The sequence below is a fragment of the Mauremys reevesii genome, linkage group 7 (assembly GCF_016161935.1).
Source record: "Mauremys reevesii isolate NIE-2019 linkage group 7, ASM1616193v1, whole genome shotgun sequence".
Classification (NCBI taxonomy): Eukaryota; Metazoa; Chordata; order Testudines; family Geoemydidae; genus Mauremys; species Mauremys reevesii.
Window position 1 is genome coordinate 123,979,506 of NC_052629.1, and position 27,590 is coordinate 124,007,095.

General features: G+C 41.5%; 1 protein-coding gene across 19 annotated transcripts in view; it reads left to right on the top strand.

Moving 5' to 3' along the window:
• CFAP20DC (CFAP20 domain containing) overlaps window positions 1–27,590 on the top strand; it is a 175,277-nt gene that overhangs the window by 13,807 nt on the left and 133,880 nt on the right. For all 19 annotated transcript variants that reach the window (XM_039482113.1, XM_039482124.1, XM_039482114.1 and 16 more), the window contains exon 5: window positions 1,180–1,252. In XM_039482113.1, coding sequence (XP_039338047.1) covers window positions 1,180–1,252 — 73 coding nt within the window. The remainder of the gene's footprint in view (window positions 1–1,179; window positions 1,253–27,590) is intronic.

Here is a 27,590-nt window from a genome sequence, read left to right on the forward strand (position 1 = left end):
CCCAATTAAGCTATATTTCTACTATTTTAAACTTAGAACTAGATCTGCCTCATCAAAGCCTCATAGAGTCTAAGGCCAGAAGGGAACATTGTTATCATCTAGTCTGACCTCCTGAATAGCACAGGCCACAGAATTGCTCCAGAATAATTCCTTGAGCAGAGCTTTTAGGAAAACATCCAATATTGATTTAAGAACAATCAGTGATGAAGAATCCATGGCAACCCTTCGGAAATCGTTCCAATGGTTAATTACTCTCACCACTAATTTTTTTTTGCCTTATTTGCAATCTGAATTTGTCTAGCTTCAACTTCCAGCCATTGGATCTTGTTATACGTTTCTCTGCTCGACTGAAGAACCCATTATTAAATATTTGTTCCCAATGTAGATACTTATAGACTGTAATCAAGTCTCCCCTTAACCTTCTCTTTTAGGCTAAATAAATTAAGCTCCTTGAGTCTATCACTATAAAGCATGTCTTCTAATCCTTTAATAATTTTCATGGCTCTTCTCTGAACCCTCTCCAATTTATCAATATTCTTCTTGAACTGTGGACACCAGAACTGGATGCAGTATTCCAGCAGCAGTCGAACCAAAGCCAAATACAGAAGTAAAATAACTGCTCTACGCCTGCTCAGGATTCGCCAGTTTATGCATCCCAGGACCTCTTTAGCTCTTTTGGGAGCTCATGTTCAGCTGACTATCCACCCCAATTTCCAAATCTTTTCAGAGTCATTGCTTCCTAGGATAGAGTCCCCCATCGTGCAAGTATGGTCTCGGTTGTCATAATCAGGATTGCATTTATGATTTATTGTTTTTGATTAAGTAGTGAGTAATTGCCACATGCTTTTATAATAATCTTGATGTGAACTTTTATGTGTCTTTGTGGGATATGCTGTTTACATGTTCTCTGAACACAATGTAGAACTGTAAATAAAAAAAAATTACATTGCTTTTATTTTCATAAGAATTCTACCAAAACCACAAATGGGACATTTTAAAAGGAACATTTTTATTACAGTTTGATTTGGTTTTCTTCAGTTCTTTTCTGTTTTCGAATGTTGTGTGAACCTTGGGAAATGGTATTGCAGCAGTATAGCTATACATCATTGAAATGCTAAATGGTGGAGTTTGCTTTGTGTGTGTATCCATAGCTATATATTTCTTTGTCTCTGTTTCTAGTTGGACTGATCCAGCGGTTTCTGGTACTTCAGATTTATGTGCCTTTGGGACAAGACTTCTCTACTGAATTGCTGTAAGAAATGCAGAACTTCATAGCATATTTTATGTATAGTAGACACTTGATCAGGTGAACCAATACCAACAGCCATTAATTGTGTGGCAGATTTTGTGTCAAAGAGCGGTGATTTATGATATCAACATGAAGTAATTAAGCTAATTTGATCATTATTTGTCAGACACCTCTATTTTCAGATCTTTCCCTGAGAATAGAAAGTAAATTCTATTTAAAAAAACTTAAAATAATTATTATTGTGACAATACGCAGACTAAACTAGATACAGCTAGGTGGAAAAGATGGGTGCTTGAAATTCCTCTTAAACTGCAGAAGAGAATCAAAAGTGGTCTGTATTAAATATTTCTCCTTTGGGCAGGGGAAAAAAAGAAATACTGTTTAGTTTAAGAACACTTGGGAGAACCCAGTCAGAGTAATTATTTTTGTACCTAAAGGAGAAAAGAGTGAAGGTCATTGACTTTGTTTAGCTGTCCATTTAGTAAGATCAGTAATTACTAATGTAGCATATTGGTTCTTTTGGATGATGCTTAAAACCTTCCAGGGTTGCCTGTTGAATTGTTGGTGGTGAAGCTAGATGGTGAAATTTACAGATTCATTGAAGTAAAAAGATTCTGCCTCAAGCCAAAAACAGGGTGATTGTTCATTTTCTTGTCAGTAAACTGATTATTTACCTAGCAAATGGTGAAGGAAAAAAAATGAGTTTCTCTTAATGCTGCTTCTCTCAACTCAGTATAGCTCTCCTGCTAATCCATTGATTGAGAGATCAGATGCCTGATTTAAATGGATGTTATGCCTGCTTACATCCAAGGCTAAATATGACATGTTGTATTTAGTGGATAATGTCCTGAAAATCCTAAATGTCTTTATTTTTGTCCGCCAGCCTGTTGCCAAGAACTAAAATAAACCAAATGTTGTGTAGGACCAGGACCAAGACAAAAATGAATCTTTGTAACATAGGCTTGATTTGTAGCAGGACGTGAGCTGTAATATCAGACTAATGCTATTGCCAGAGCTATGCTGATGTTATGAAAGATGCTGGTGCACAAACAAACCGTTGTCTGCAATGCAGGAAAAACATTTTACCAAATGGAAAAATACAACATTTCTATGAAATTTCATTTACTCTTTTAAGAGGGCATTGCAACCAGTAAAAAGCTTGTAATGAGGCCTCATACCTCTCGAGTCCTTTGGCTTTCCCCATGCTGACCATAACCATATGTTCCTGCTACTCCATTCCTTATGCATCTATCGCCTTCCTCTTGCTAACAGGTCTTGGGTAGTTTTGGCCTTAGATAATGTTTAAACAAAGGAATTTGGATTTTACCCGCCACATTAACATAGGTGTTACCAGACAATGGATACATAAGCTTAGTGCAAGATCATAAGGAAATAAACAAGAGTTCATGTGTAATATAAAATTATTAAGCAGATGTAAGGAATTCATCACTTACTACAAACAGTTTCAGAAGCTGGAGACAGAGTTCCTAAAGGGTAACTCTAAAATTCTAACGTCCATAATTTATTTTTAATTTATTGGTTATTTGAAAACTGAGGGCTTTTCTGTAATTTATTAATTCCTGAGGGACTGAGAATTATCAGTTCATTTTTTACATTTCCACTCATGGGAATGGTGTTCCGTGGTATCTTGAGCACAGAACCTCTTTCCAAAGCCTGTAGGGCTTCATTTGAAGTCAGAGGCAGTTTTGCTGCTTGGGACTGCAAGATGGGGCTTTGAAAGTTGTTTCAGAAGCTATGCTATTACAACTACGATAAATGCATTTATGCTACTTCTAAGCAGGATATTACTGAATATATTTGTTTTTTCTGCTGTAAGCTTAGCAAATGTAGATCCTTTGGTATTTGCCTTCCCTGACCCCAATATTTTGTTATGTAAAGGGGCTTCAACTAATGTTAACATTCTACCATGTTTCCAGAGTTACAGCCATGAGCCAGCTTCAAAAATGTATATTTAACCTGAGAAGCCACAGTAGAGTTTCTTGCTTCTAAGTTTTCCCCAGGTGTTGACCTATTTTGTAAAGGTAAAACTAATATATATGAGTAGCCTTTCATTCTTGAATTCTTATCCCCCAGTGCCCCTGCTTGTGGATTTGAGTTACTGTCTCAAAACTTAACAAAATGTATAGGCAGCTTCCTACCTGATTGTGCAATTGGGATCTTCAGTATGCGATGGGGAGATGATGGAGGGTAGGGCACTATTCTGAGAACCGAACAGGAATCATGCCTGCAGCTAGGCCCTCGTGTATTCTGAGATCTTGCAGCTGCAGAATTTGCTGCAGAATCCACATATACCTCAGAATTGTGCTCCAGAATATAAGCCTTTATTTACAACAAACAAACAAACAAAAAGTACTTGTAGCAGTCAGGGTTGCAAAGATAACTTTCCAAATACGAGTCTGGTTTACACTGATGCAGTGTTGTCTACTGGCTCTGAATTATTGCCTCTGAGAGACGTAAACTGGCCCATGCATATCAACGGGGCATTAATGCTGGAATTTAATTCTCATAATGTAGTTGTCAATATTAACTGAATCATTAATTGTTTTGGTCAAATCATCCAATTGATATGCCTATCCAGGGCTGGCTCTGGGCACCAGCAAAGGAAGCAGGTGCTTGGGACAGCCAATGGAAAGGGGTCAGCACGTCGAGGGTCTTCAGCGGCAATTCGGCGGCAGGTCCCTCAGTCCCTCTCAGAGCGAAGGACCCGCCACCGAATTGCCGCCGAAGAATTAAGCGGCACGGCTGAGCTGCTGCCGAAGTGCTGCCGATTGCGGCTTTATCTTTTCTTTTTTCTTTGCTGCTTGGGGCGGCAAAAAAGCTAGAGCCAGCCCTGTGCCTATCCCACAATCCCAAAGGACCTCCTCTGCCTGCTTTGGTGGCAAAGTCTCCAGATATGCAAATCTAGTTCTCTCTTCTGCCTGCAACCCCCACCCCCAAAAAAAAATTGACAGTGTATTGTTATGCACTGTTCATGCATTCTGCTGCATAGAATTGAATTTAGTGCTTTAAGATATATTTTACAGATTTTTATTCCTATTTACTGTAATAGTTCTTTGGTTTTATGATTTAGAACTTAAGGCCAAGATTTTCATGTGTGAATATGGATTTGGGGTACCTCCGTTTTTAGGTGCCCAATTTAGGACACTCCAAAGGGCCTGACATTCAGAGGATGGATGCTCAGCAATTTCTGAAGAATCAGGCCCCTTTTAGAAGTCTTAAGTCAGGTACCCAAAACCGAGGTACCAAAAATTGGTAATCTCTTTTGAAAATCTGGGCTCAAATGCATAGGAACATAGGAATTACAATACTGGATCAGAGCTTCTTCTGAACTGAATTAAAAGTTAAAAATACATAAATAATTTCCTAGTATTACCCTGGCATGCAAGCAATTGCTGTGCTTTACAAAAATGTTATGCAAGTGCAAATAAGAAGAGAGGTAGTTCACACAAACTTGACAGGAAGAGAGGTCTCTACAAGGCAATCTTTCTGTTTAGATGAAGTCCAAATTGACAACATTTAGAACCTCTGGTCTAGAATATTACTTGAGGCAAATACATTAAAGTTAGATTTTTTTTCCTAGTGTGGGAGTTGACCACTTAATTGTATGTGAATGTAGTTATTGTAGAAGACAGGAAAATAAAGATATATAAAAATTCCATAGCACAGGTACAGTGTAAGGAGTATTTGTGAGAGGAAGTACCAGAATGTGTGTCAAATATTGTAAAAATAGGATTTCAAGCTTAATAGCTCCATTTTCTCTCTTCCTGTTTTTTTCCTTACTGTGTATACCTTTTTGTCTTATTTCAATTGTTTCCTTACTGTCATAGTGCCTATTCTTTCTTTATAATTGTTCTTCAGTCCTTTCTGCCTTGCTTTGCTCTCTCTTTCAAGGTTAAAAATAAAAGGACAAATTGTAACTTTTTTGGTTTGCACTGCATTATTTAGCCCGCTGCACAAAAGTTTGCCTGTGTTGGGCATTTTTAATACAATTGTGTTAATTTTAATTTTGTTCTTTTGAAACTTTAACAAATTGAAATTGCCTTTAGACCACTATTAATTATCTGTTTTTATACAGCGGTTAGGTATTTCCCTCTAATGAGCACAGGACCAGAGGATTAGAGCAAAGTGTATTCACCTGCTTCCTCAGCATGGGCATACCACGCACAGCTCTAAAATAGTCTTCCCTCTATTCAAAGTAGAAGCAAGAGAAATTAAAGTGCTGTGAAGTGCTTTTAATCACTATTATTTCATTGGAGGGGGTGGTATTTAGCTAAATGTCTTGTGAGGCATTTTGAATTCCAGCTCTGCTGTGCTCTGATTTTTAAAGGAATTATAGAACAGGAGGCTCCCTTTCTCCACCCTAGATGGATTGTGATCCTCCCCTACGTGGTGGTGATTGGTCATAATATTTCCTGAGTTGATTAGACAACCAACGGGAAAGAAAACAAATTCTCTAGAATATTTCAGAGTAAATGGGAAAGTAGGAACAAAGAGAAAGTAGAAGCAAGAGAAATTAAAGTGCTGTGAAGTGCTTTTAATCACTATTATTTCATTGGAGGGGGTGGTATTTAGCTAAATGTCTTGTGAGGCATTTTGAATTCCAGCTCTGCTGTGCTCTGATTTTTAAAGGAATTGTAGAACAGGAGGCTCCCTTTCTCCACCCTAGATGGATTGTGATCCTCCCCTACGTGGTGGTGATTGGTCATAATATTTCCTGAGTTGATTAGACAACCAACGGGAAAGAAAACAAATTCTCTAGAATATTTCAGAGTAAATGGGAAAGTAGGAACAAAGAGAAAGGAAATCAAGTCCTTTAAATAGGAGAAGAAAACTGTGTGGAATGTGAAGCATTTTTTTGAAAGAAAAGGGAAGAAAAAATATGTAAACGTGGATGGTAGGATGAAAATAAATCCTCTCCTTTTTAGATGTTAAAGTATTGGAAATCAGAATGGTAAAGAAGGCACTAACCACATGAGGCTAGAAAATGATGAATCTCCTTGTAGTCCAGGAAACACACCATGCGAGTTGCTTACTTTATTCCAGGCTAGCAAGGTAACATTTAAACTTATGCTGAGGTGCCGCACGTTTTTTCCACCTATGCTGAAATGCCCAGTGTATCCCATTATCATTCCACTATTTGTTTATATTATAAAGTCTGCTAACTAATGACCACTATATTTAAGTCTGCAAAATAGCTTCCATTAAAACACTCACAATTTACTGAAAACTTGACTTTTTAGGTTGAAACTTTCCATACTTGGTGTACCTTCAGTATAAATATTTTTAAAGCTTGAGGAAACTCCTGTAAATCACTTTTGAATTAAGGTAAAACTGAAAAATTCGATTTTCCTTTTAAAGAATAATTCTAACTGTGCTTTTTGGCCCAGCTCTCAAACTTGGCATGTGAACAGTCCTCACAAAGGCTTTATTTATCACTGAAGTTTGAAGAGAATAGGATTTATATCTCCAAGTTGTTTGAAAATTGCATACTGAGCAATCACAGCGGGGGAGAGAGACTGACTCTGTTCTTCCATAAGAACATAAGAATGGCCGTACCAGGTCAGACCAAAGGTCCATCTAGCCCAGTATCCTGTCTACCGACAGTGGCCAATGCCAGGTGCCCCAGAGGGAGTGAGCCTAACAGGCAATGATCAAGTGATCTCTCTCCTGCCATCCATCTCCATCCTCTGACAAACAGAGGCTAGGGACACCATTCCTTACCCATCCTGGCTTGGGAAGTTTATATTTTTTGAAAACAGAATATGAGGCATTGACTGGGAAAGCCTAAATATGCTCTTAATTTGGACCGACTAACATCCTGTCTAGCCCTCCAACTATTGGATCACAATTTAATTTAATTTTCCCGGTCTCCTGAGCTTTGTACCACAGAATTGACTGGGGCCTACAGAACTCAGGATATATGAAATGAACAACTGGGCAATAAGTACAACTTGCTCCTAGTTGGGAAGCAGCTGTACAGTATTTTAGGCTCACTGGTTTAGGAAGGGTCCCGAGGCTTATCCCTATCCCCTATGTCTCAGAAGGTAAATTCCTAATTAGGTCTCGACTGACTGACAGAGATATGGTTGCAGTTCTTTTAAAACTGAATGAGTGCTTCAGTTAAGTACGCAGTCTTTGGGTATGTTTACACTATGAAATTAGGTCAAATTTATAGAAGTCGATTTTTAGAAATCGATTTTATACAGTTGATTGTGTGTGTGTCCCCCCTTAAGACCATTAAGAGCACTAACTTGGCGGAGTACGGTCACAGTACCGAGGCTAGCATTAGCTACCCACAGCACAATGCTCCGGAAGTCATCCCACGGTTCCCCAGTCTCCTCCGCCCATGGGAATTCTGGGTTGAGCTCTCAATGCCTGATGGGGCAAAAACATTGTCACGGGTGGTTCTGGGTAAATGTTGTCAGGCGCCCCGTGAAAGCAATGGCAATACATCGTTTCTCGCCTTTTTTCCTGGGTTACCCATGCAGGTGACATACCACAGCAAGCATGGAGCCCACTCAGCTCACCGTTACCTTATGTCTCCTGGGTGCTGCCAGACGTGGTACTGCATTGCTACACAGCAGCAGTTCGTTGTCTTTTGGCAGCAGATGGTGCTTTACGATAGCCGTCATCGTCGTCTCCTGGATGCTCTTTTAGCCGACCTCGGTGAGGTTGGTCAGGGGTGCTCGGGCAGATACGTGTGCTCCTGGCTGGCCTCCGTGAGGTTGGCCGGGGACGCCTGGACATAAATGGGAAACGACGATGGCCAGCAGTCGCACTGCACCGTCTTCTGGCGAGCAGTCAGGAAACGACAATGGCCAGCAGTGGTGCTACACTGTCTGCTGCCAGCCTAAAATGGATCAAAACAATAAAGAGATCAGATTTGTTTTGTATTCACTTGCTCCCCCCTCCCTCCCTCCATGAGTAGTGGGGGGAGGGATAGCTCAGTGGTTTGAGCATTGGCCTGCTAAACCCAGGGTTGCGAGCTCAGTCCTTGAGGGGGCCATTCTGTATGACAACCCTGTAATCCAACCCTGTAAGCCATGTCGTCGGTCGCCCCCCCTCCATCAGAGCAACAGCAGACAATCGTTTTGCACCTTTTTTCAGTGCAGATGCCATAGCACGGCAAGCATGGAGTCCACTCAGATCACTGCCGCAATTATGAGCACTGTAAACACCACGCACATTATCCTGCAGTAGATGCAGAACCAGAACCTGCAAAAACAAAACCAGGCGAGAAGGCAGCGGCAGCGCGGTGACCAGAGTGACAAGGACATGGACACAGACTTCTTTCAAAGTACGGTCCCTGACAATGTGGACATCATGGTGTTAATGGAGCAGGTTCATGCTGTGGAACGCCGATTCTGGGCTTGGGAAACAAGCACAGACTGGTGGGACTGCATAGTGTTGCATGTCTGGGTCGATTCCCAGTGGCTGTAAAACTTTCGCATGCGTAAGGGCACTTTCATGGAACTCTGTGACTTGCTTTCCCCTGCCCTGAAGTGCAAGAATACCAAGATGAGAGCAGCCCTCACAGTTCACAAGCGAGTGGCGATAACCCTGTAGAAGCTTGCAATGCCAGACAGCTACTGGTCAGTCGGGCTTCAGTTTGGAGTGGGCAAATCTACTGTGGGGGCTGCTGTGATCCAAGTAGCTAACGCAATCAAAGAACTGCTGATATCAAGGGTAATGACTCTGGGAAATGTGCAGGTCATAGTGGATGGCTTTGCTGCAATGGGATTCCCTAACTATGGTGGGGTGATAGACGGAATCCATATCCCTATCTTGGTACCGGAGTACCAAGCCAGCGAGTATATAAGCCAAAAGGGGTACTTTTTCAATGGTGCTGCAAGCACTGGTGGATCACCAGGGACATTTCACCAACATCAACATGGGATGGCCGGGAAAGGTACATGACGCTCGCATCTTCAGGAACTCTGGTCCGTTTCAAAAGTTGCAGGAAATGACTTTCTTCCCAGACCAGAAAATAACCGTTGGGGATGTTGAAATGCCTATAGTTATCCTTGGGGACCCAGCCTACCCCTTAATGCCATGGCTCATGAAGCCATACACAGGCAGCCTGGACAGTAGTCAGGAGCTGTTCAACTATAGGCTGAGCAAGTGCAGAATGGTGGTAGAATGTGCATTTGGACGTTGAAAAGTGCGCTGGCGCAGTTTACTGACTCGGATAGACCTCAGCTAAACCAATATTCCCATTGTTATTACCGCTTGCTGTGCTCTCCACTATATCTGTGAGAGTAAGGGGGAGATGTTTATGGTGGGGTAGGAGGTTGAGGCAAATCACCTGGCCGCTGATTACGCGCAGCCAGACACCAGGGCAGTTAGCAGAGTACAGGAGGGCGTGGTGCGCAGCAGAGAAGCTTTGAAAACCAGTTTAATGACTGGCCAGGCTAGGGTGTGAAAGTTCTGTTTGTTTCCCTTTTATGAAGTCCCCCCTCCCCCCCGTTCACTCTACTTCCCTGTAAGCCAACCGCCCTCCCCTCCCCTCTTTGATCTCCGCTTGCAGAGGCAATAAAGTCATTGTTGCTTCACATTCATGCATTCTTTATTAATAGGGGGATAGCTGCCAAGGTAGCTCAGGAGGGTGGAGGAGGGAGGAGGGAAGGACAAGGCCACACTGCACTTCAAAAAGTATTGAATGCCAGCTTTCTGTTGCTTGGGCAGTCCTCTGGGGTGGAGTGGTTGGGTACCCGGAGGCCCCTCCACTCCGTTCTTAGGCATCTGGGTGAGGAGGCTATGGAACTTGGGGAGGAGGGCTGTTGGTTACACAGGGGCTGTAGCAGCGGTCTGTGCTCAAGCTGCCTTTCCTGAACCTCAGTCATACTCTGGAGCATATCAGTTTTTTTTCCTCCAGTAGCCTCCGTATTGCCTCTTGCCTTTTGTCATCAAGCTGACGCCACCTATCCTTGCGTTCATACTGTGCTTTCCTGGATTCTGACATTGTCTGCCTCCACGCATACTGCTGGGCTCTTGCATGAGCTCAGAGAACATTTCATCACGAGTGTGTTTTTTTCACCTTCTAATCTTCGCTAGCCTCTGCGAAGGAGAAGATAGTGTCAGTGTCAAAACGTGCAGCTGGAGGAAAAAAAGGGAGAGTGGCAGTTAAAAAGACACATTTTCGAGAACAATGGGTAGACTCTTTCACGGTCAACCTTGCTGTTAACATTACATAGTACATGTGCTTTCGGTACAAGGTCGCATTATGCCTCTTATTGAGGGTATGCCAGTTTGGTGAGAGAGATCTTTTGCGCAGGGCCGGGCAACAGAATTTGGCTTGCAGGTAGCCGTGGTAAGACACAGTCTTTTGGCTTGTTTAACCTTCATAACATGTGGGAATGGTTTCAAACAGCAGCGCCCTCATTTCCCATACCAAGCAGTCATTGGGATGGCCATTTAAAGGGAGGAGGGGCTGCGGTTTTTGTGTTAACATGCAGCACAAACCCAATTTAAACCTCCCACCTGCGCGCACAGTTCTCTGGGATGATCGCTTCACCCCTCCCCCTACCGTGTGGCTAACAGCAGGGAACATTTCTGTTCAGCCACAGCCAAACAGCTGAGCAGGAATGAGCACCTCTGAATGTCCCCTTAACAAAATTAACCTATTTCAACCAGCTGTCCAGGAATGTTATCACTCTCCTGAGGATAACACAGAGAGATAAAGAACGGATGCTGTTTGAATGCCAGCAAACACCGGGACTATACGCTGCCATGCTTTTTTATGCAATGATTCCAGACTACATGCTACTGGCCTGGCTTGGTAAAGTGTCCTACCATGAAGGACAGAATAAGGCTGCCCTCCCGAGAAACCTTTTGCACAGGCATTGGGGATACATCCAGGAGAGCTTTATGGAGATGTCCCTGGAGGATTTCTGCTCCATCCCCAGACATGTTAACAGACTTTTCCAGTAGCTGTACTGGCTGCAAATGCCAGGGCAAATTAATCATTAAACGCACTTGCTTTTAAACCATGTATAATATTTACAAAGGTACACACACGAGAGGTTCCTTCTCCGCCTGGCGGATCCGGGAGCACGCTTTGGGTGGGTTCAGGGGGTACTGACTACAGGTCCAGGGTGAGAAATAGTTCCTGGCTGTCTGAGAAAACGGTTTCTCCGCTTCCTTGCTGTGAGCTGTCTTCAACCTCCTCCTCATCATCTTCCTCGTCCCCAAAACCCGCATCCCTGTTGCGTGCTACTCCATTGACGGAGTCAAAGCACAGGGGTGGGGTAGTGGTGACTGCACCCCCTAGCATGGCATGCAGCTCATCATAGAAACGGCATGTTCGGGACTCTGACCCAGAGCGGCCGTTTGCCTCTCTGTTTTTTTGGTAGGGTTGCCTCAGCTCCTTAATTTTCACGCGGCACTGCTGTGCATCCCTATTATGGCCTCTGTCCTTCATGCCCTTTGAGACTTTTTCTAATGTTTTGGCATTTCATTTATGGGAACGGAGTTCAGCTAGCACAGATTTGTCTCCCTATATGGCGAGCAGATCCCATACCTCCCGTTCGGTCCATGCTGGAGCTCTTTTGCGATCCTGGGACTCCATCATGGTCACCTCTGCTGATGAGCTCTGCACTCACCTGCACCTTGCCATGCTGGCCAAACAGGAAATGAGATTCAAAAGTTTGCGGGCCTTTTCCTGCATCTGAGTTGAGAGTGCTGTCCAGGGCGGTCACAATGGAGCACTCTGGGATAGCTCCCGGAGGCCAATACTGTCGAATTGCATCCACGCTACTCCAAATTCAACCCAGCAAGGTCAATTTCAGCGCTAATCCTCTCGTCGGGGGAGGAATACAGAAATCGATTTTTAACAGCCCTTTACGTCAAAAATAATGGCTTCGTTGTGTGGATGGGTGCAGGGTTAAATCGATCTAACACTGCTACATTCAACCTAAACTCATAGTGTAGACCAGGGCTTTGAAATACACCTGGCAGTATCCATCCCATAATTTCTACTATCTTGGTGGCCATCTAAAAGTCTGAAAAGCAATAGGTGGTTGGGGGAGATCTCAAGTTTCGGCCTGCATGTAGTGTACTCCTGTGGGTCTGTATTCAGGCAGAGTTGTATCAGATGTTGTCATTAGCATTGTGGAGTATTTTGGAACTGTGAGCACTAAATAGAATTCCTTGCTCTATATCCCTCAGTAGCAACTTATGCCTCTTGATTTGAGCATTTCCTTTTGTTTTGTTGGTCCTTTATTTCTTTCTTTAGATTTGTTGACTTCATAATAATTTTGTTACAGCCTTGGCCGAGTTCCCATTATGGATGGGCACAAGTTGCTGTATTGGACCCAGTTTTTAGACCTCACGTGTCTTCAAGCTGGGTCTGATCGGTGTCAAACTCTATCTCCCAAGTCTAGCCTCTCCGGCACAGTCCTGGGCTGGCTGTGGGGCCCTGCGACCAGTGCTGACCTGCACGCAAACATTTGTTACCTCAGTTTGCCCTCAGGTTCCTCATGCCTGACGGCCATTTGGGTCAGTGTCCTTAGGCATTCTAGGACCTTCCAGCACCCCACTCCTGCTCAGTCTTCTCTTCCTTGCAGTGATCTTTCTGCTGCTTAGAGAGCATGACTCTTTACAGATCAGTCTTTGTGACACCTTTTCTCTTCTCACGGTGGGATTTTCCATGCTCCAGGCCTTGAGTGAAACTAGTGGCAGAAGGTTATTAAAAGTTAATGGCACTGCCTGTAGCCTCCATTTTCCTGCCAGAGCAAGGTTATTCAATTGTTGATAACACTTAATGGCCTTCTCATTCAGACACTTAGGCACTAACTCTCTTCCCCCTCCCCCCTTTAACGTGAGAGGGTTTATACAATCTGACAGTTACAGTGTAGCACATCATCAAGCTGACACTCAAAATGGAGACTGAAATACCGCATGGCTTATCACATAATCCTGCTGGGAACACTGACATACTGCCCAAACTCTCATAATTATTACTTATATTGCAGTAGCACCCAGAAGCACCAGTCAGAATCAGGCTCACGACTTTATTGGGGGGGGGGGGAAACCCTACAGAAGTAGACACAGTCCATATATTGAAGACCTCAGTCAGAGAAGACACGTGACATACATAGAGTGGAGCGAGAGGGAAATGCCAAAATCTGTCCCATTTATTGCACTTTATAGCGCTGTCTTTTTAAAGAAAAAAAAGAGCTTCCCATTGCATGCAAGTTTTAACTTCTAAATGAACCCTTTGGTTACATGCCTGAAATAGATATAATTGTTTGTTAGTTCCTGGCAATTGTCCGAAGCATTTGCCTTTTTCTCTTGGACTGCATTAGTGATCTTTCATTTAAATATATTTAATACTTCACTTTTAAAATGCTGTTATATATATAGCTATGTTTGAGACAACCACAAGTATGTACAATGCAGATTTTAGTTGAGTGTTGGTCACATTACAATTACCAGTGATCAAGAGCAGCTTCTGTCTCTTCAAAGATAGAGGCATCATAAACTTTCCCCAAGGTTAAATGCCAATAGTTTATAACTATGGCATTAAAATGGCTATTGAAGGAATGGCTGTTCGAATACATACTTGATGTATTAAAATGGCCTAGCAGACATCCAGTGAACTCTGACATAACAAAAACAAAGTTAGTCAATTTTACATGATAGAAATGGCATCTTCATTTTATTCTTTTTAGCATTAAAGTTTCTGCAGTATATTCAGTGTTTAATTTAATCTGTAAATGAACTAAGCAGTGTGATCATGATGACTTCAATTTGAGCGACATATACTGGAGGTCTCATGCTGCCAGCATTAAAACATCCTTGGAATTTCTAAATATTATAGATGAAAATTTGCTAACTCAAGAAGTATTGCTGCTAATGGGTAATAGTAATTGCTGCTATATTAGACCTAATCTTGACATATAAAGAGGAACTGATCACAGAACTAAAAATTAATGGTAGCGTAGGTATAAATAATCATGACTTGATCACATTTATAATGCGCAAACAGGATGAAGTCCAGACCAGTAATATATATACTTGATGTTTTAAAAGGGCCAGTTTCACAAAGCTGAAAACAATAATGAGCCAAATCAGCTGGAGGAAGAATTTAATCAGAAAAATATGAATAATTGAGAACTGTTTAAGAATACTACTAGATGCTCAAAAAGTCACAGACCCTCAGTCCCAGAAGAAGGCTGTATTGGTTAAATACATGAAACATAAACATTTCTGATAGATGGTTTAGTTTTGATGAACTTAGAAGAGGACAAGAATCAGGCTTATGATGGAAAGATAATCATTACTTAAAGCTGGGGAATAGTTACAATAGTTCCATAATAAAACTTAAGTAGCTCAACCCCTCTTGAGGGCCAGGGGTTAGGGAAGATGCGGGGAGAAGAGGAAAAGAATCATCAGACTTTCAGGAAACTATGTACAATGGAAAAAATTCATTTCTGGGGTAATTCCATTGACTTTAATGCAATTAGACCAGAGATTATTTTGAAGGAGTATAATTTAAAAAAAAATGCAAAGAATGAACAATTGTATGTTTTCTAGTAGTGCTGGGGTGAATGGGCATCAGAAAAGCATTGCGGTTGATTCTGGCAACTCTTTATATGTCTTTATATGTACCCCTCTGGCAAAGGAGGGGTACAGTTTACACATCCCAGGACTCAGGGTTGCTTTGTTATTTTGGGAATTCTGGCAGGAAGCGTTGCTGCCTTTCTCCAAGGTTGTTCCAGGAGAGTTACTGTGGATAGGACTCCAAGGTATTTTCTTGGGCACCCTGGCCAGGTTGCCAATTCTTCCCAGCAGTCTTCCCACCACTGGTGCCTCTGCACTTTGAACTGCTCCAACAAAAGCTGGTAAAACCCAAGGCTCAAATAAACCAGCCATCTTCCTTTGGCCTTGACAAATGCAATCTTTCACTCCTTGTATCCATTCAGAATGCTGCTGCAAAGATCATGTTTCTAGCCTGTTGCTTTGAGCATGTCACCCCTCTTTTTGAGTCCCTCCACTCGCTCCCCAATCTCAATTACATCAAACATAAATTGATTATTTTCACTTTCAAGATCCTTCGTTACCTGTTCCCTCCTTACCCATCTCTCACTTGCTATCATAGAATATCAGGCTTGGACGGGACCTCAGGAGGTATCTAGTCTAACCCCCTGCTCAAAGCAGGACTAATCCCCAACTAAATCATCCCAGCCAGGGCTTTGTCAAGCCTTAAAAACCTCTAAGGAAGGAGATTCCACCACCTTCCTAGGTAACCCATTCCAGTGCTTCACCACCCTCCCAGTGAGAAAGTTTTTCATAATATCCAACCTAAATCTCTCCCACTGCACCTTGAGACCATTACTCCTTGTTCTGGCATCTGTCACCACTGAGAACAGTCTAGGTCCATCCTCTTTGGAACCCCCTTTCAGGAAGTTGAAAGCAGCTATCAAATCTCCCCTCATTCTTCTCTTCTGCAGATTAAATAATCCTAGTTCCCTCAGCCTCTCGCCATAAATTATGTGTTCCAACCCTCTAATCATTTTTATTGCCCTCCGCTGGACTCTTTCCAGTTTTTCTACATCCATCTTGTAGTGTGGGGCCCAAAACTGGACACAATACTCCAGATTAGACCTCACCAATGCCGAATAGAGAAGAATGATCATGTCCCTCAATCTGCTGGCAATGCTCCTACTTATACAGCCCAAAATGCTGTTAGTATTCTTGGCAACAAGGGCACACTGTTGACTCATATCCAGAATCTCATCCACTGTAACCCCTAGGTCTGCTGCCTAGCCACTCGGTCCCTAGTCTGTAGCAGTGCATGGGATCCTTTTGTCCCAAGTGCAGGACTCTACACTTGTCCTTGTTGAACCTCATCAGATTTCTTTTGGCCCAATCCTCTAATTTGTCTAGGTCCCTCTGTATCCTATCCCTACCCTCCAGCGTATCTACCACTCCTCCCAGTTGAATGTCATCTGCAAACTTGCTGAGGGTGCAGTGCACGCCATCCTCCAGATCATTAATGAAGATATTGAACAAAACCAGCCCCAGGGCCGACCCTATAAAAATATCCCACCTTTGATCGGCCCATGAAGTCAGCCTCCATCACACACTTGTTAAATTTTCAAACAAGCACTTTGTGCTTTCTCCCCTGCTCCCCTCATGGTTGGGAGGAGTTTCCTATAAACATGTGCCTGTCAACATTCAAATCCCTCCTTAAAATTCTCCTTTTGTCACGATAGCTTCCAAAAAACCCACACAAAAACAAAGCTTGACAGGGGCTAGACTGCTTGTATGCTAACATCACTGCCTATCATGCTGACCAATATTGCCTCATTGTTTCTTTGTACTCCCCTGTCTGTCTATCAGTCTGTTGTCTCTTGTCTTATACTTAGATTGTAAACTCTTTGAGGTCTTTTTGTTTTGTGATTCTACAGCATCCGGCACAATGGGGTCCTGGTCTCCAAGGCATTATGGTAATACCACCAGTGCAATAACATGGTTTAAAAGTAACACTAGACATATTAAATATCAGACAAATAATTTACTACAAGGAACAGAATTACCTATTGTATGTGGATTATATATGGCTGTCCAACGTCTTGACAGATGGAAAGAGACATGACAAATTGCGGTCCATCAGTGGTGCTTAGCAATGGTATGGGAAAAGAACCTGATGTGCGAGCGCAAACCTTCCCACAGTGGCTACAGGTCCACTCAAAAGATGGAAGTATATAGGAAAACAACCTGAGCCCTGAAATTTAGCATTTCAGAGCGCAAATATATAGTGAGGAGAGAAGGGATTTAAAATTACCGTTGCATAACTACTTTTTCTGGACAGACCGTTCCTACTTCTTCCTCTCTTTTTCTGTGGTAAAGACTCGTTTCCTAAACCAAGAAGAAGGGCAATAAAACAAAAACCGTGAAAATGAAAGACGTTTGAATGAATTGCAAACCAAGATCAGAGTCTTAATGATGAATGCCTTGGGTGACAAAAAGGAAATTTTCTAAAATGTTATATTTTTCTGCAGCCTTTAGGCACTTAGTCACTAACTGAGCTCTCCAATGAGGTAACATAAGAAGCATTACTAACTTTTAGAACTTGTAGAAGCCAGTGGTGAACGAATCCTCAATTTGGGGAGAATCCCAGACAGAGAGCATGTGGCCTGCTTTGTCTGAGCTAGCATGTTAATAGGCATATTGCTAGTTGAGCCTTAAATGAGGAGGTGGAAATGTTTTGCAGGATAAAGGGACACAGTTAGTCACCACATTCAAGAACGTACATGCTGCCATCACCATCTTAGTTAAACCAACAAGAGGTCCAGCACACAGTGGGTGCCTTGTGGAGGAAGTAGCAAAAAGCATCCGGCAGCATATTAAGATGGGTCACCATTTGGAATTTTGTCTAACACAGGCAGGTATAGTCCTGATTTATTTTTTTCAGGTCTCAGTACCCTGCATCTACTGGCATGACCTCGCATGTATGGTTCATGCAAGGTCACACCATGCGGAGGATGCCATTTCTGTATAAGGCCTGGAACACCAGTGAGCACAGACAGGATTCTTTTTAACTAGAAAGCACCTGCCAGTGACTCTGTACCACTTTGCAATATTGTGTGACATATGGAGGATTTTGTCTTGGCATTTTCCTTCTAATTGTTAACAGGCAACGTAAAAACCAAACAACCTCTTTTTAGTATGGTATGTTACTATATGCTGCATTTTCTAAAGAAACAGTGCAAGGGACAGTACAGCACATTAATAAACAACTTTTCCCCTTTGTGCTGGTCCAGAGCTCCTCTTATTATCAGTTGTATTTTATGTTATGCTTCTCCAGGCATTCAGTATTCCATCCCTTCACCATAGACAACAAGACAAGCAAGTTTTATGCCAATTGTCAATATATCTTATTTACATTACAGGAAGCAAACAACAAAAACCTTTGATTTGATTTTATGTCAATTTTAAATTAACCTGTTTCAATTACCTGTATTTATTCCAATTTAGTAACAGTCAATTAAATTGCTTAAGCACCAATGAACTACTCCATAGATTTACACTGCTTGAATTTATATACAGATATTTTGTGGTTAATATTACTTTTATGATATAAATACATACATTTCAGAGATAATTGCCACCCACTGGTAATGGCAAAAATATCTGAATGACGCTTTCATGTTTTAATAAACTAGCTTATGAGAAAATAAAAATTCTAAAGAAAAAATAAATTACAAAATGGATGAACCATGAAGCAATAGCAAATCCTTTCACAATGCTATTTGCGGGCTATTGCTAGCATTATATACATTTTAAAATGTTTATCAAATTCAGTTCACTAAATAACAAAGTATAATGGGACCACCCTGGCTACAGCAACCCTGCATACAATAAAAGACTAAAAATCAAGAATTAAATATTGGTCAGTAGTAACTAAACGTAGTGAACTGCTGATGGCTGTTCACTGCCCTATGTGAAGTGAGGTTGTGGTCTAACTTTCTGTTCCCAGTAGATAGCTATCTACAACACAGAAGACTCTGAGATTAGTACCTTGGTAGATGCCAAAGGTGGAATAAGCTATGGGGAATGAGCTAGTCTGTTGGTCCTCTAAGTGATCCTTCCCGAACAGCTTTAACCAAAATGTCAGGACATGAAAGCAAATTTCTACCAATGCAGTATCTGTTCCATGAATAGAGCACATCAGTATCAGGAGCTAAGAGTCCAGCATCTTTCAAAAGCACTAAATATCACTTTAAAACAAAATTAAGACAAGACTACCTGTATAAGATGATTTCTGATCAAGGGTGGTATAGATTTAATGTCTGACATGTCTTACCTACCAGGTGATAGTATCCTGTACAGCAGGGGTGGGGAACTTTTTTTCTATCAGGGCCCACTGACCCACAGAAAAAATTAGTTGTGGGCCACACACAGCCCTGGGGGGGGGGCAGAGGCTCGGGGCTTCCCCAGGCTCTGGGGTGGGGCCAGAAATGAGGGGTACGGGGAGGGGTTCCGACCTGGGGCAGGGGGTTGGGGTGGGGGGTGGAGTCTGGGAGGAAGTTAGGGTGCAAGAGGGGGGTTCCGACCTGGGGCAGGAGGTTTGAGGTGTGGGTTCTGGCCAGTCGGCACTTACCTCAGGTGGCTGATGGTCGTCGGCGCACTGGGGCTAAGGCAGGCTCCTTGCCTGCCCTGACTCCATGCTGTTCCCAGAAACAGCTGCCATGTCCATCCCCTAGGTGGAGGGGCCATGAGGCTCTGCGTGGTGCATGCTGCCTACGCCCTCAGGTGCCACCCCCTCAGCTCCTATTGGCCACAGTTCCTGGCTAATGGGAGCTACGGAGCCGGCGCTGAGTTCAAGGGCAGCGTGCGGAGCTTCCCTGATCGCCTCTGCTCCTAGGGGATGCAGGGACCTGCTGGTTGCTTCCGGGAGCTGTACTGAGCCAACCGGACTTTTAATGGTCTGGCACCATAGCTTCACCCTGGTGCAGAGACTTGCCATGGGGCGGATGAAATCAAGCAGCAGGCCAGATCCAGCCCACAGGCTGTATTCATGAGATGGACTTGATAAGTTAGTAGATCTTTTCAAACTCATTTTCACTATTAAGCATTTTATAGCATTTCATGTGTTCAAGTGTATTGTACAACTATTAGTCATAATACCAACCCAGCAAGATAGGCAGGTAAATATTATTATTCCCATAATTCAGATTGAAGAATTGAGATTTTAAAATAAAACTAAGAAAATGCTACTGAGATGGAAAAGTGAAGTGACTTGCCCTTGTCATGTTGCCTTTCTACTAGGATTGTGTTACGCATTTTCTCACATGAACAAGTTTACTTATTTGTTGTAGAACTTATCAATTATAATATGATTTGCCATTTTCACAGCTTACATGAAAACTGACATGTAAAATAAAATCATCTGTTATAAATTGTGACAAATGACTGGCATCATAGTTAGTACTTCAAAAAGAATGAATGTTTGTTCACTTGGTCAGACTCCAAGCAGCAGAAGTACTCGCACCTGCACATGCCCCATATTTTGGAGCATTTACCAAGAATGCCAGTGCAAGCCAGATGCTGTTTTCTTTCCTACCCAAATATTTTCCAAACATTGAGCTACTTTTGTTATTTCAAAAAGGTAGCAACATTTCTAAAACTGAGTGTTAAGCAATTGGCTACTATATTTACAGCAGATGGCTATACCCAGTATTACTAACAGCCTTGCTATTATTTGCTTCAAAAAGGATGCATAAATTACATGCTCTGATGCTTTAGTTCTAGGGTTTTTTTTACTATGTTTAGGAATTTTAAAAAAGTTTAATCAATTTAAATATTTGCCAGCCAGACCAATACATTGACTCCTAATGTGACAAATGTTAACTCAGTATCTTCCACCATACAAAATATCAGCCTATATTTCCAATGAAATTGCTTTAAAACAGATAGGACAGCTAATTTAAACAGTTGTTTGCACATTCAGTATTTATGACAGGAATCTCGCATGACTGGCTGGTAGCAGCAAGTTAGAAGGTTTAGCTCAGCTGCTGCCACGAGTGATGGATGGCCTTGAAGAATTTCTTGTTTGTGATCAGATCAGTCACAGAACAGAATGCGAAAAAGGGGATCAACCTCAAACTAGATTCATAACATTTCTATCTGTATGCAAAAATGGGACAGGAAGAAATGTACCATACAGTACAGCTATTAAAAATTCACAAAGAACTTTTTACATAAAACATATTTGAAGGTAAGATAGTTGATATGTCTTGACTTTTCACGTAGTGCTATCCAAAGATTCAGATGTAAGAAGCATCCTGTGACTCATAATGTGTTTATTTTGTATATATTTGATAAAACCAGAAGAACTATGCAAACTCAAACTCTGGAGTTAAAACTCCAGACCTATCTTTGATGGCATATAAGAAATGTGCAGTCAAATGTTTCTGACTACTTAGTGTATAGAGGAGCCACCATATTATATAAAGTTTAAACTGCCCATAGCCTGTGGATAATTACAAATTAATGGTTTCAAAAAATTTGGAAAGTAGTTGTAATACTTAACTACTTCACAAGGATGGTGCACAGGGTGCCAGAATACAGGGTTAGAGTTAAGGTTGGGTGTTGAACCAGATTTCTAGACTTTCTAGCATTTGTTTTATTTTTTAAAAAACTTTAGCTTAGAATTTTCTGGCTTTTAAACTCTTTAGAGCTAGACTATTCTAAGGCAGAGGTAGGCAACCTATGGCACGCATGCCGAAGGCAGCACGCAAGCTGATTTTCAGTGGCACTCACACTGCCCGGGTCCTGGCCACCGCTCTGGGGGCTCTGCATTTTAATTTAATTTTAAATGAAGCTTCTTAACCCCAACTATATTAGAGAGGGTCCCATATGGTGGCTAAGTCCATAAATGGCTATATGTTCTTATGTTCTTAAACATTTTAAAAACCGTATTTACTTTACATACAACAATAGTTTAGTTATATATTATAGACTTATAGAAAGAGACCTTCTAAAAATTTTAAAATGTATTACTGGCACGCGAAACCTTAAATTAGAGTGATTAAATGAAGACTCGGCACACCACTTCTGAAAGGTTGCCAACCCCTGTTCTAAGGTATTTTCTGAAATAATTGATAAGGTTTAATGAGGTTTTAATTGTCTAGGAATTTACTTAAACTTGAATTGTTTGCTATCATAATTAGTCTTGTAGTTCTGAGGATAGTGATATGATAAATTATTCATGCTTACTGTAAAGACACAGCATGTTTTCAGATATAATGCAACAAAAAATACGAATTTCATGTTTAGCCTTGTTGAGCTTAGAATGGCCTTGTAAAATTAGAAGCAGAAAACAGATGATAATTCCATCATTTACTTTTGACAGCATTGAAGATTTTAGATGCAGGCTGAAGGTAAAAGTTCATTGAACAGATTTGCTGGTGAGATCCATTTGAAATTCAAAAGCTGGTGGTTAACTTTTAATAGTGTGTAGCTTGCTCTTTCGATTTTGCGAAATAAGAATGAAATATGGAAACAACTTTTTTGTAGTAAATTAAGTACATTTATTTCTATAATTTATGAAAAAGATTAACTCATTCATTCACAAGTATTGTACATAGAAAAAATATCTCTTGCTGTTGTCCTGATGAAAGGGACAGCAGTACAAATCTGATAGTAATGTAGAAAACCGATATTCCAAATGAACACTTGCAGGTTGTCTTGCTTGGCAGGTATGTGAGGATTAATGCAATTTATTATGGAATTAATAGTAATAGGCACAGTCGCAGCTGAAAAATGAGCCTCTGTTGTGATTAGTATGTAGTCTTAAAGAAGATGAACACTTTTTTCCTCCTACTCAGAATTAATTTCTTAGCTTCCCTTTGGAGATAGATGCGGTTAATTCTTGGCATTTGATCACGTTCACTCTTCCCTTGTCTGTGAATATGTTCAAATGTTGCATTTTTATGAGGTGTTCTTAAATTAAGAATCATCTGGTTCTTTCAGTTCTGTTGTATAAAACCTTAAGCAAAGCCTGTGGTATTACTGAAGGGTCTGAAAATCTTATTTCCTGGCTACAAAATATATCTATGTGGACGAGACCTTTTCAGAGTGATAGGGAAGAGGAAGAAAGACTACTTTGTGCATCTCAACCTCTTAATTATCCTCCATAGAAACAGTATCTTCAGAGTAAAAGCAGTGGCTAAACATAATGACCCAGTAGTCATTGCAGTAAGAGAAATACAGGGGGCAGAGTTAGAAGATTGGAAGGGCATAAAAGGAATATATTTTAAAAATAGAAGAGACAGGTTGAACTATGAGAGAAGTTGCATGTTAGTCTCCTCCTCTTTCCATGTCATACAAAACTAGATACTAATGGACAGCATTATAGATCTGCCCACCAGAAAGCAAAAAGGCAAAAAAATTGTCATTCAGGGTTCGTGTAAAGCAGTGGTCCCCAACTGCCCCCAACCGTGGCGACGCAGCAAGCGACGTCATCGAGAGGCGTCGCCGCCGAAATTTCGGCGGCATTTCGGCGGATGCTTGACCGCCGGCCAGGACACGGGCGCAATTAGATGCCCCCACAGGAGCCATGGCGCCCGCGGGCACTGCATTGGGGTCCCCTGGTATAAAAGAACCATCCTACACGTTTCCTTCAGACTTTTAGCTTCCGTCATCCTGACAGCTCAAAGCCCATGCCAAAGTCATATTTTTCCTCTCCATTTTAACCCTGTCTTCCTTTGAGTCATCCAAAGAAAAATAAGGAAAAAGGGGGGTGGGGAGGGGGAATCAAATAAAATATTTTACTCTAGAGGTTTTTCTAACTAACCTCCTTTCTAGCATAATTTTCTTTAACGTATCTGAGGAGAGTGCCTTCTTAGAGGTACCTTTCTCCAACTCTGTGTCCTTGTACACATCCAGACTTAGCCTTTGGCTATAAATGAAACCTCTGCTCTTCAGCACTATACAGTCTCTTCAGAAGTCAACAATTCCTACTCCTCTCCTCTATCTATCTAAAGTAGGCATTACCTCTTTGAGATACTTTTCCTCTGACAAGTCTAAGTGAGGCTGCTTCTCAGCAATAATTTATTTATTTCTTAAGTCCCCCTGGCCTAAGACCTCTTTAAGCCAGGGGTATTCCTGCCAGATTTCTCTTGCTCTCTTTCTCTTACTGGATATATTAATCAGTCTTTGTTCCCTCAGGCTTCATTTATCAGCAAGTGGTGCTTAGTGTACTCTGCATGCTTCCTCTGCCTCTGTCCTCAATTTGAGTCCTTGTCCAGTTTCTAGAAGGTATCCAAGAGGGAATATGAGTGGGGGTAAAACAGATACAAAATGATACAAATATGGAATCAGGGCTTTCTGCTTTATTTGAATAATAAATGATTGGCTGAGCCCTAACTTCACTGGACATAGAAAGTCCTCCAAAATCCAACGGATAAGCTTTTAACAAAGCTGCTCTGAAAAGGCACTTGGTATCTCACTTTTTGGCCATTATTGAGCAAGAAAGGTCTCAAGGGACAAGTCTTTGTTTTTTCCCACAATTGTGAGGAAGGGCCTCAACTTTTCGGAGGGTTCAGACACATTTCTCATAGTTTGCCATGTAGAGTCTTCTGTCAAGCACACAGTTCCAAGATTACTCTATCAACAGACACAATGACTTCAATACCAGATATAACTGAGATATACAGACTGAACTAACTTGCAGAATTATATTGGGCTGTTTTAGCCCTAAGTGGCTATACTATTTAAATTTCTTTCAAGGGCCATTCAGAAGAGTTTGGAGAAACTATCCCCTAATGTGTCCATGGCAGTGGCCTGAAAGCAAGTTATTATGTGTATTTTTGGAATCTGTTGAACATACTTCTTTAATACAATGCAGTTTTTGAAGGCATATGGCTGGCAGCTAGGGTTCTGAGCTCTGCCACCAAAGTCTAGGATTTGTGACTTGAGTACTGAGACTTTAAGTCCAAATGTCCCTTTCTGCCACTCCAAGCAAATAAGCTGTTTGAAGACATAATAACAGTCACTGAGAAACACTATCTGTTCTCTCTTCTTCTGTAACTATGAAACTCACCTAGGTTTTATACAGAGGGGTATCTCTGTTGTCTTTCCTGTTTCCTGCTCTTCTTGTATTTCTTCTTTCAGGAGGCTTCTTCGGAGCTTGGAGTTCTCACTTTTCCAATAGAAGAAACTGTATATATAGATGGGACTCTCCCAACCAGAAACTCTCCCTTTTCCCATCTGCAGTTTTACTGACCATACTCTTTTGTGATCTTCTTGGTCCTTTCATCCTGTAGGAGTCTTACTGCAAGGGTTTTTTTTGTTGTTGTTTTTGTTTTGTTTTTTTAATTTAAGAGTAGGGAAGAACTTTGGATGCTCTCTCTTGAGGTTTCACCCTGGGATTTCTCCTAGCTTGAGTTCCAGAGAGAATGGCCTAACCCTTATTTCAAGGAACAGGGCTTGGGAGTTTTTTCTTGGGTATTTCCAAATTCATAAGAGGGTTTTTCCTATATTGGATCTGCATTTCCCCAGTACTGGTAGATGCAGACCCTTTTCTGAATAGAAAATGTAAGGTTCAGATCTTTATTCCAGGTGTTGTATCTGCTCCGCAGACTGGAGAGATGCCTACCTGCATGCTTACGTTTGCCCTTCCCACCAGTGTTTCCTCTATTGTACCTATGAAAAAGACATCAGCTTTGCTCCCTTCCCTTTAGAGTGTCCTCAGTTTAAGAATATTAGTGAGAACATAACTGCAAAGTAGCCATCATAAGGGGACAGTTCAAGAAAGTTGATGATAAAATGCTTTAAAGCTTGTCTCTCAACATGTACTTTACAACATTGTGAGTGAAAGTTGCTAGGCAAATTGACTACCCCCAGAAAGTATGTACCATAGCATAAGTAATGTAGCCTATTCTAATCCATGCTGTCTGAATTGGTGCACTGATTATAGTCAAACATATTTTATTTTTCTCCATTATATACTGAAAAAGAATGGAGGCATGACAGTTTTGTTTAATATTATCATTTGTAAACCAAAGTTGCCTTTTCTTCCTAATTAACCACTAGCTAATAGGTACTAATAGGCTATGTCTTCCATTTTTCATTTTCAGTGCAGTCTGTTAAAAGCTTATGATACAAAACAAATGTGGGGGAAATGACCTACTAAGAGCTCTAGACTGTTGACATCAAGACTGGAAATAATTTATCAAATGCACACTTACGTCTACTCTGCCAAATGAAAATTTAAATAGCAAAATGTCAACACCTTGTGCCTTTTATAACGTGTAATTTTTTCACATTTTGGAAATTAGACTGGCTAACATTAAGAAACATGTAATGCTGAAAACTAAAATCTACTTAATCTGTTTTAAACTTAAGCCTGACTCAGAAGAATCTCCTTTCTTGTATGAAAGATATTTTTCTTGGTCCTCTGATTCCTAAAATTTTGTCAATCAAAAGCTGCCACTGATGCCAAATTGTATCTGCAGATTTGTGGCACAGACTAAGGACAAAATCCTTCCTCTGGGGATGTGCATGAGCAGATCTCCCCATTTTTCTAAAGATCATTGAGTAGCAGAGTAACAGAAATAGTTACAATAGAGTAACAGAAAATGGACCTCCTCTTGCCCATGTTACATCTTGTGGAATATCCTATAACATTTTGCAGTCATTTATGTTAAGGTGATATATTAAAGGGATTCATGACTGTCAACATAATTATATTACTATCTCAAATAAGATTACCACCTACGGAGAGAATTTTATTGTCTGCTGGAAGTGAGGCAAAGCAACTACTTAGAAAAAGACATTCCAAACAGAGAGGAAGGAAGGTTATGAGGACATTGGTGCTGAATAAACATCCTAAAACATTGGGAAACTGATCATGCCTGCAGAGCCAGATGGCCGAGAAGTGGGGAGTTGTCATCGCCAGCTACTATGATGATTTCTTTAAGTATCAATAAATGGATCAAACACCAACCTATCTTGCTAAGAATGTAGAAAGGGAAAGGGTAAAGTAGAGCTCTGTAAAGAATACCCACTGCTTGCATCCGAAGAAGTGGGTATTCACCCACGAAAGCTCATGCTGCAAAACGTCTGTTAGTCTATAAGGTGCCACAGGATTCTTTGCTGCTTCTGTAGAGCTCTGTGTAGCTCAAAAGCTTCTCTCTCTCTCTCTCTTACCAACAGAAGTTGATCCAATAAAAGATATTATCTCATGCACCTAAATTAATCCAGAGGTATTAAAAATTAGTACTCATCTTTCACTACCTTTTTCTAAAAGACAAGGAACATACCTCACCATGTCTTGATCAAAAGGGCCAACACTGAGAACAAGTTCTTACCATAAGATTTGTCACTGGCATGGTTGTGGTCAGATAGACACACGTATACTTAGACTTCTGTAAAGACTTCTGTAAGATATAAAACTAACTGGCTAACTGTACTTGTAAATGGGGAATCATCAGGGGGCAGGTTGTTTCCAGTGGAGTCCCACAAGGATCAATTCTTGGCCCTACGTTATTTAACATTTTTATCAGTGGCCTGGAAGAAAAGATTAAAATCATCAATGATAAAGTTTGAAGGGGACTGCAGCCAGTGGGAGCTGTGGGGGCAGCACCTGCGGGTGAAGGCAGTGTGCAGAGCCACCTAGCCACGCCTCTGCCTAGGATCAGCAGGGATAGGTTGCTGCTTGTGGGGATCCGCCCGAGGTGAGCGCCCTCTGGATCTGGCATCCCAAGCCCCCTCCTGTGCCCCAACCCCATGCCACTCTCTCCCTCCCAGAGCCTGCATTGCTTCCCATACCCCAACCCCGCACCCCCACACACACTCCAAACCCCTC